The sequence below is a fragment of the Theobroma cacao genome, chromosome 1 (genome assembly GCF_000208745.1).
Source record: "Theobroma cacao cultivar B97-61/B2 chromosome 1, Criollo_cocoa_genome_V2, whole genome shotgun sequence".
Classification (NCBI taxonomy): Eukaryota; Viridiplantae; Streptophyta; class Magnoliopsida; order Malvales; family Malvaceae; genus Theobroma; species Theobroma cacao.
Genome location: NC_030850.1, coordinates 7,321,309 through 7,331,706, shown reverse-complemented (window position 1 = coordinate 7,331,706; position 10,398 = coordinate 7,321,309). Strand labels below are relative to the sequence as shown.

At 34.0% G+C, this 10,398-nt stretch overlaps 2 protein-coding genes across 2 annotated transcripts; both read right to left on the bottom strand.

The window, feature by feature from the left end:
• Positions 860-3,300, bottom strand: LOC18611857 (AAA-ATPase At1g43910). The gene is made up of 2 exons (XM_007048324.2): positions 1,891-3,300; positions 860-1,509 (listed from the first exon to the last, which is right to left on the bottom strand). The coding sequence occupies exons 1-2, from the start codon at positions 2,887-2,889 to the stop codon at positions 1,108-1,110; spliced, it is 1,401 nt and encodes a 466-aa protein (XP_007048386.2). The 5' UTR covers positions 2,890-3,300; the 3' UTR covers positions 860-1,107.
• On the bottom strand, positions 3,450-9,233 carry LOC18611856 (periodic tryptophan protein 1 homolog). The gene is made up of 17 exons (XM_007048323.2): positions 9,106-9,233; positions 8,873-9,012; positions 7,923-8,119; positions 7,644-7,723; positions 7,471-7,566; positions 7,265-7,388; positions 6,923-6,981; positions 6,755-6,823; positions 5,499-5,566; positions 5,306-5,402; positions 4,780-4,854; positions 4,541-4,639; positions 4,258-4,401; positions 4,141-4,170; positions 3,985-4,047; positions 3,810-3,887; positions 3,450-3,717 (listed from the first exon to the last, which is right to left on the bottom strand). Exons 2-17 carry the CDS (start codon positions 8,989-8,991, stop codon positions 3,640-3,642), a joined length of 1,476 nt encoding a protein of 491 aa, XP_007048385.2. The 5' UTR covers positions 8,992-9,012; positions 9,106-9,233; the 3' UTR covers positions 3,450-3,639.

Here is a 10,398-nt window from a genome sequence, read left to right as displayed (position 1 = left end):
CCCCCTCCCCCTCCCCCTCCCCCTGCCCTAGAGACACACAATTCTAGAACAATAATGATAAATTAGTCCTAGATTATTATTATTATTATTATAATAATAATATTTGGAATGATTAGGACAAGAGATTGTAATAGGTATTTGCCTAATCTCAATATGTTAGCTAGCAGGCAGCCTTTTTTATCCCCATTTTGATTGCTATAAATTAAAAAAAAAGGGTTAGATGAACTCCTTTTTAAATAACTTGGTGATTCATGAGGATATGTTAGGACCCACATTCATACAATTGAGGATGGGCAAATGATTGACTGTAACGAGCTGTTTATGGGATCACATTATCTTCTTAGGTTGGCTTCTAAAGGTGTTTGTGGGTCTAATCCTTTTGCAACCTACGAAAAAATGATACACGACATGCCCATCACCATTCCCATACATGATGATGATGTTGATCATCCCTTCATCACTCTCTTTCCATCATCATCATCATTCTCAGTCTAATAATTGCAATCTCTATATCCTTTATAATTCAATGCATAAATTGATCCTTAAGTTTTGTTATTTGTTAAAGCATACCAAAACAGCAGCAAAAACACCATGTGAACAACTTACTTCAATAGCTAAAACCACAGAATCTAAGTATTTGTTTATATAGTACTAGAGTTTTATTTGTTTATATAGTTGAAGCTACTTGTGTAAAGAGACCATGTATGAAATATACTATACTTATTATTATTATTATTATATATATTTGAATGTCCTATTTACTTTTATATGGATTATTTGTTTTTATATATTGAGTTTTATATAAGAAATTCAATTATGATGAGCAGGCAGGCTTACCTTTAAAGAATCACAAGCTTGGTTGGAGTTTGAACACAAGTACATTTTTTGTTTGGGCTGGGCCTAGACTGAGGCCATCCTTGTTTTAACATGTCTCAACTCTCAAGTAATTCTATTATTATTACAAATCTTCAGGTACAACTGAACCAAAAGCAAGGTATCGTCAGGAATTCAATAATCACACAGACTGAAGCGGAAATTTACTTTTACATTATTGGATACCAATAGAAGGAGGGCCATTGATATTAGACGAAAGGTAAGAGTTTATCTTCAGCCATTTTTTCCATCTTGTTTCTGAGTTTGAGCTCCAGATTCCCCATTTTCATTCCTTTTCGCCTCAAGGAAGTGAATAAAACTCTCAAGTACAGCTTCAGGCTCGTCGCGTTTCATGAGCTGCTGTGCTACTTCTGCTGGAGTGACTGTCGTGCTTTGCAAAAGATTTTCGATGGTAACAAAGGAAGAACGGTGTTTGATTCCAAGATATGTGGCTGCAAGCTTTCTAAACGCAGCAGGAGTGCAATAGCCCATGTGAATATGGACATCCATTCGTCCAGGGCGCAACAGAGCTGGATCCAACTTCTCTTTATGATTTGTGGTGACGATGATGATCCTCTCATCCCCACAGCTCGACCATAAGCCATCAAGGAAGTTGAGTAATCCTGACAGCGTTACCTACAAAATCATGACAAGTAAACTTGCAATGATCAGAACAAAACAGAAACACCAATACAGAGTTATAGTAGTAAACTGGAACATAATTAGCCACAGGCTTTGCACAGATTGATCCTGCAGGGCCAGGGTGGCACTGGCCCAAATCCTACAGGTTCGTTCCTTTATTTAAATCACCAATATATCTATATGTGAATATATCCAAAATGTAGAAATTTATTAGACAAAATAAAGCTTCTGTTAAAATCTCATAAGTCTGAAGCATAACATTTTTCCTACAGTTTAAATTTGAGAAGTCACAAGTTGCAATGGCCAGAAAATGAAATATTGGAAAGGGGAATAACAATTGAAAAAGCAATGGGAGGGAATCATGCATATAATTACCCCAGGATCACTAGAAGAAATGCGATTCGGTTGCTCATCCTCCTTATCTTGTTGATCATCTTGAACCTTGGCACGATCACGAGACACTTTTGTGCCACAGTCGATGTCCTCAATAAGGAGAATAGACCGGTTTGTGGTAGATGTGAGGATATGCCTCAAGTCAGCGTCACTTCGAGCACTTTGGACTTGAAGGTCGTATATATTGTATCTCAAGTAGTTTGCAATTGCAGCGACCAATGAAGATTTCCCTGTCCCTGGTGGACCGTAAAGAAGGTACCCTCGTTTCCAAGCCCTGCCAACTCCCTCAAAGAAATCCTTTCTTGCAACGAATGAGTCAAGATCTTCCTTTACCAACTGCTTCAGTTCTGGCTCCATAGCTAGAGTCTCAAAGGTTGCAGGGTGCTTGAAAACTGTGGATTCCCACATGGAAGATTCTTGATCGTAGGTATAGATGTTGAGGGTCTCACGCTCCCTCAAGATGGATTCTGCTTTTCTCGCAATTTGAGGGAAGTAGCTTTGCATTACTCTATCTCTATCACCTTTCTTGCAAGCCAAACGGAAATATCTTTTCTCGCGGGGGAAGTATTTTTTGGTGTCAGTAGAACGAAGGGTCCATTCCAAGCGCATGCCCTGGAATTCATCGATGATCTTGCAATCGACGGGAATGCTTTGTTTGGGTGGTGCTCTGGGGTTCAGGGGTTCGTTGGACCCAATCAAGAGACTATCCGTTGAGGGGCCGATCCTGGTAGGCAGATAGGCTTCGACAGCACGAAATGTTTCGTTATTAACAGCTTGCCAACGTTCCTCAATAATGAAGGTGAAATCAGAGGAAAGGCAACGTGAGGCTAAGTCGAAGACTTTAGAGGAAATGTAGTTTCGCATTGGTTTGGGGATCACTTCGTTACATATTGTACGAATTAGCATGGCCATGGCGGAGACGGATGCATAGATGGACAAGAGGGTGGAGATGGAAGGCAGCTCTTTCAACAGTGAAAACATTATCTCTTGCTATTTAGGCTTCCAAGTATAGACCGAAAGCAAGAAGAACGAATTTATAAGCAGACGCTGGATGAAACGAATTTGAACGGAAAAGAGTAAGAAATTGGCGCAATGATGCAGTACTTATCGTCTTTGACACGTACAAAGAAAACAAGTTAGTAAAACTTTAAGGAAACAACTATAGAAATCTGAAATCCTGAAAATTATAATTATTATAGTAAATCAAAGCTAACTTGTAAAAGCAACTTGACCTTTATTTACAAGTATAGCTCCTAAAGATGGACTCCGTTTATATTTTTAAGTAGACTTTAACCTTTTGCCTTGGTTATGATTCACTCTGTTCACCTTTCAAGTCAACCGAAGTCTTCACAACTGGTACTAGCTTAAGCCCAAAGGTTAAGCTCGTTGATATGCAGAGCTTTCACGCAGGCCTCTTTATTCACGCTATAAGGAAAATGTTTTGTCATTTGTTCAACAACACTATGAAATGAAGCTCGAATCATCTTAGAGACTTCCCTTCAACTTCAAAGCAAAGCATTCATTTCCTCTATATCTGGACCTTTTTAACCATGCATAATACAGCTACAGAATTTCTATGGATTGAATTATATATTATACTCCCTAAAATAGGGGCAAAAACAACATAAAAATAATTTCAGAACCATGAAAACTTATCTTGCAACCCATGGAAACTGTTCCTCACATAAATACAAACTCTCAGAGAAACAACAAAAACTTTCACCTTCCCAGTTATGTTTTGGGTCTGTTCGGCTGGCTGTAGTGCCCAAATTTTCCTGAGACGCCTGCATCAGATAATGTATCCCAAACCTGCATGATAATCAACACTATTAATAACCATCCATTTAATAGTACCAAATTTCAATAATAGTAAAACATAATATTGCAACATTTCCACTCACTCCCAGTTTTCCCTTTGAGCCTCCAATAGCCAGCAAAAAAGGACTATCTTCTGAGAAGGAAATTGAAAAGACAGCTCCCTAATAACATCACAACAGCATGTGAGAATGAATACATTTTGTAGTAGTCAAAAAATAACACAAGGCTTCTCAAATGCTTCCCCATAATCACACTTACTGCTTTAGGATTTCTGGATGCAACACATGAAGGTTGATTGTTTGATAAATCCCAAAGTTTTACCTGCAGTAAATGAACGATCAATCAATGAAACCACCTAAACTATTCATATCTTTCCACATTACATGACAGTACTAAAAGACAACTTTAATTTACCATTTTATCCATGGATCCAGTTGCAAGCAGCTGTAAAAAAAAGAGAAAAGAAAAGAAAGTGTCATGCATAGGAAACAAATAACCTGACCAAGGAATTAGGAAGAGACAAATTTGTACATTTGGTGCTTTAGGATTATATGAAAGGGTGCAAGCAGCCTTGTCATGTGCATGGAGAGTAAAACTTGGTTTCAACTCAGAAGATGGATTGGATTTGGCAGCTCGAATATCATAACCTCTGACTGTACCATCTTCAAGACTCACCTGATTAAAACTAAAAATATCTTAATATGCATCCAATTAGCAAAGATAGGCTTTCTCTCTGTTTTTAAATGAAAGAAATCAAATAAATGCAGCAGCATCTCTAAGGCATTAGCCCTAGGTAAAAGGTTGAAGCACACACCACAAATGAGTACTCAGTGTGTGGATCCCATGCCAAGCATTCAACCTCAGAAGTGACTGACCACTTTAAACCAGAATGAGATGGTACTCTCCCATCCTTCTGCAATGTATAACATGGTAACAATATAAGTCTCAATATCTTGAAAGCAATTAAAGGAGAAAAAAAAAAAAACACAAATTACTTCAGCAGAACAGCAGAAAGCATGCACAAATTTTAAGCAAAGTAAATAATTTAATTACCATGACAACCGAACGATCAAAAGACCCACTAAGAAGAACTTGTGGCGAGTGGTGATTCCAAGCAACTGCTTGAACCTGTAACGTTTACAAAGAAGAAATTTTGAATTTATAGCAACAATTAATAACAAAATTCAACATTGATTAAAGTAATGAGATTGCTATAGAAGGCAAAACTACAGTGGTGGTTTTCATATATAATTGTCATCCAATATAACAAACTAAAGGATCAAAGCATAAATTGTGTACTCAAAACATAAAAATAAACAGGTTTTACAAATTAACCACTTGCACAGTTCCAACCATCTTTTGCCTTAATATCCATTCATGCTTTACAATGAAAATGAAAAATTGGCAAGTGCCACACATGAGGACTACATCATCTCAATGCTTCTTATGCTCACTAGATTTTTATCAGTCTATATACACACAGACAGACATAGCAAAATACTCAGCGATAGGAAAAGACAGAGGAATGAATAAAAAATAGAAGACAACTTGTATGGCGCTAGCAAAACTAAATTCTTACCTTGTCCTCATGATGCTCCATGGTTATGCTGCATTTTCCAGCAGCCATATCCCAAATCTTAACTTGTTTGTCCGCACTTGCACTGGCAAGGATATTGCTGTTTTTTTTTTTCAAAACAAAGTATAAGAAGAGCTAAATTCCTCATAAATTTCCAATAAAGCAAGAACAGGCAAAACCTGGAAGATTAAATAACCTGTACTCCTTGTTCCAAGCAAGACCAAGAACGGGACCAGTATGACTGCCCTCCTTGTATTGTGATTTCTAACACAAAGCAAGGCATGAAAATGAATAAATAATTAATTAACTGGAATGATTATTAAAAGTTACTGGTATGAATATTTTTAACAGATTTATGAGAGAGAAGTGATGAAAACTAGTGCCTAATGTCCTAAAAGACCAATAATCACGAAACATATATATATATGAAATATGGCATAAATATCATTTAAGTTCAAGTCAAATTTTCTTCCAAATCAAACGAAATAGACCTGCGAAAAATACTAAGCAGCATACAAAGAACAAAAGGACCCACACCAATTTTTATGAAAAAGGTAATCAGGTCTTAAGCTTTCTAAGGTCTCAGTGCTGAGCTATTTTTCTAATTTTACAGGACCTCCCCATGGTAATGGCATGGCAGTAGAGTTTAACGAGTAAGTTCATAATAGACTAATAACTTGATGTTATTCCTCTATGCATAGGACATTGAATTCAGAGACCACAAGAGTTAAAAAAACCGAACTAGCTAGCTCATGATTACAGGGCCCTGTATTCTTAATTGTACTGGCAACAAAAGATTTAAGCTTACTATCTAAAAACATTCTTTCATATGCACACCGTCATGGCACAACCACCTTTTTTTTCCTTTTTCTTTTCCCTATTAAAAGAAGACAAAATAATACTACCCTTGACATGTGCATTGCCAAGAGAAACTCTACTACCACATATGTATTGTTCCTACAGGAACATGTACTTGAATGACAAATTGGAGCCATATTTACTATCTACAGATAATACATCCAACAAAGGGATACTCTTCTATGCAACACTCCATTCTATTCCCTGATAGCATTCACCTAGATACCTAAAATGATATTTATTTGGTGAAAGTGTCAAAAAGGGACAGACTGCCAAAATAAGGTCATATTTATGAGAAAAACACGTGATAAAATGTACAACTCAAAATGACAGTTTAATTCACACAACAAATTTCAACTAAAATACAGTAGACACTTAGAGATGAACCACAGAGTTGTGCTTTATCACGTTGCAAGTGTTACCATTGCCAACATGCATATAGGTATCCAGGAGTAGAAAAAGCAACATTCATGAAAAGAAAACAAGAAAATAGTGCTTCCACTATAAACTTACGAACTATTTTTACAAAAGAAACAGCTGAACAAATTTGAAAGTTTTAAGGGCATTAAGTCTGGAAGAAATTCAGTAGTGAACCTTTTTTCCTTTTTTTGTCTTTTTCTCCACTGCACCACCTAATACCACACATGGTTGCACTTCATCGATCTGAGAAAAGTAAAATACAATATGGGATTTTGACTAAACTTGTCATTCATTAACTTCATACCCATGGCCTAAGAAAGACTAACATCTCCAATTACATACAATGTCAAGGTCCCATATTTCGATCGACGGCTCCATTGAACCAACAGCCACAAAATTCCCTGCAATTAAAAGGAAGAGCAAGTGGACAAATGTGAACTAGCATCTGCTGAAAGTGAAAACATATAGCTGCATGATTTTTCCACTGTCTAAGATTCCAAAAACAAACAACAACATCCAACCATGCCCACTTAATCTAAAGCCTTAGGAAATTAGGATGTATAAATTCACCAGAACAAGACTGAAAATGAATTACTTCTTCGAAACACACTTGCACACAAAGACACACATAGACAAAGACACCCACAAAAACTTTCAACGAAAATACGAACACAAGTGTCGAACCTTTTTCTCCCCCTTTAAGTGGGAAGTCAAGCCATGCAGTGCAAAGGGGAAATGCTGAAATGATGATATCATGGTGAACATACATGTTTGAATCACCATCGTCTGAATCCTCATATATCCAAACCTGCTTGCATAGAAATAGTGCACAATGAATGTCCATGGTGTTCATGTCTGAGTTTTTGAGAGAGAGAGAAAAGGTAACATGCCTCAAGATGGCTGACATCATCTTCATTGCGTGCACAAACCACGACAGCATCCATGGGTCTAATGGTCATGTCCTCAATCTCTTCTGAATCATCATCCTAAAAATTTTCCTAGTGTCAGAAGCTAAACAAGTTATGAAAACCAGGCCATATAATATGGAAGTTCTCATTCTTACATCCTGATCCTTTAAATATGGATCTATGTCATTGCTTGGATAATAAAGGTCACCAAGGCCCTTGCTAAATAGCTCAATACCTGACATCAACAATGAGTAGATGCTTCATTAGATATATATCAAACATCAAACAAATAGCAACGCACAGCCAGTCATAATTAATATCAAAATCTACAAATTTGAAATGTTTCAAGATCAACCACAAGTCATCTATTCCTGAAAACAACAAAATAAATGGAAGAAGCAAATAAAACCAGTAAATCATTCAAGCAGAGATACCATCATCCTCTTCGTCATAATTTTCCATGTCAAGCTCTTTCAACCCATCTGTAAGATCTTCTAATTGTGCCCCTGACTTGTTATTGGAAGTTTTTCCAAGGGCGTCTGCCACAGCAAGTGCTTGGGCAACTTCACCGGTTTGCTTCTCAGCATCAGCATCCATATCTTGATCTTCATCCTCACTACCATTATCTTCACTGTATGAAACAAGACCATTAAAAAGGCAGCATGAATCCAATTCCTTTATGCCAGTGAACTCACTTTTGGTATCTGAAAATGGTTAGTTTCTTTCTCATATATCCCAAAAGCACCTTAATGTCATACTACTTGACTAAATATATACCCATAAAAGGACTCCATTCAACTGAAGCTCCATTTCGTTGTTAATTTCGCTACTTGCTTTTTGCTTCCAAAAGTAGAAAGTAAAAAGTGTATTTGTATAGAAATTCAAATAACATTTTGAAACAATTAAAACTTATAAGAGAACAGCAATTTTGTGAAATAAGAAAAAACATGAATTTACATTTATATACTAGAACAATTATGCTTGAATATGTGTTACATTTTTAATCATATGTTTTTATCTTTAGCACCTGTTGAACAACCAAAAACTAAGAGCAAAAAGGCAAGCAACAAAGTTAACAACCAAATAGAGCCTAAAAATACTTGGATGCAAATAAAACCAAATGTTAATTTCTTAATTCTTATTGCATCAATTATTAAACAAATAAATTATGCTTATCTCGAAAAAGTCCTTTTTTTCTTTTATTGGAAAAACTCAAACAAAATACCCAACAAACAGTGATTACTTTTCCCATTTCCAGTATCTTCTGTTTTTTTTTTTTAATTTGAAACAACAAGGAGATAGCCAAATTAAATAATTATCTTATCATGTAAATAATAAACATAAACATAAACCAAAAAAAAAAAGGTAAATATGAAAAGAGTACCTTCTCTCCAAAGCACCGGTCTTAATCAGTTCTTCAATTTCTTCTTTGGAAGGTAACTCAGCCACTTCTGGTTCAGGCTTTGACGCCCCTTTTGGCACCCATGCAATTGCTGATATCATTCTTGAAGGTTGCCTTCTTATCTAAATTTTGTTTAACAGAAAGAGAAAAAGAAAAGCATTAGAACGTAAAAAGCTGAGTTGAAAAAAATAGGTAACAGAAGATATGATACATACAAGGTGAAACTGATTACTGAAAGAAGAAAAAAAATTCACGAAAACAGAATGCGGAGAGCCGAAAGGTTTTGTTATATAGCCTAAAACCCTAAATGGTGGTCCGAACCGCTACGTTTTTCATTTTTATCAAAATAGCCGGTACTTAAGTGAGGTTAGTTACTTTTTAATAATTACAGGTAATGTAATTATGGAAAATATAATATTATAATATTTAGTATATAAATAAAATAATAATTAAAATATAAAAAAATAATATTATAGTGTTTAGTTTATAAATATTTTGTTAGAAATGTAATGTTAATTTTTAAAATTAGTTTTATTTATTAAATATAAATTAAATATATTTATATTTTTTATTATTAATTTTTATATAATATCATCTTTTACATATATTTTTAATGTCATATATTTTATTTTTGTGTCTTGTTATAATCTTATATATTTTATTTTTATTTCTTTAATATAATTTTTTATATTATATATTTTATTTTAATTTCTTTTACTTATATTATATAGATTTTAATTTCTCACATTTTATTTTATTTTCTAACTCATATATTATATTTTTGATTTTAATTATAACATTATAAAATATTTTTAACAAAATAATAAAGTTAAAAAGTAAAAATATCTTTGATAATATTGCAAAGTGTAAAGTAATGTAATTGCATTAATTTTGGACTGTAATCACATTAGATCCATTGACTGTAGTATGATTGCATAGCAATCTTACATTACAATGGTCTGTTGCAAAAAAAACATTGTAATATAATTTAATTAGATACATTACAAAAATGTACTCCCACTTCTCTCATACCAACACTACCTTATATATTTTGTTTAATTTAATTGTTGTACTCAAAATCAAAGTAACATAATCTATTGATTTTAAAAATTGTTTCAATTTAGTTCCTTCTTCTAACAACATCAAATTTTACCATTAAAAAAAATAACATCAACATTGATAAGTCATTGACGTGACATATTTTGGTGACGTAACACCGACATGATGGCATAACAATACTACGTGACAATAATGTGACAAAAAATTATACCACGTTATAAGGATTAAATTAAATAAAAATTGATAATACAATGATTAAATTGAATAAAATTGAAATGTTTAAGAATTAAATTGAAAAAATATTTAAAATATAAATATTTAAATAGTTGATACATATACTTATTAATATACTAAATATTTAAATGTATAAGATTTATAATATTAAGAAATATATAAATATATTTTCTTACTTGATAATTTGATTTCATGATAAGAATATTAATTTATTT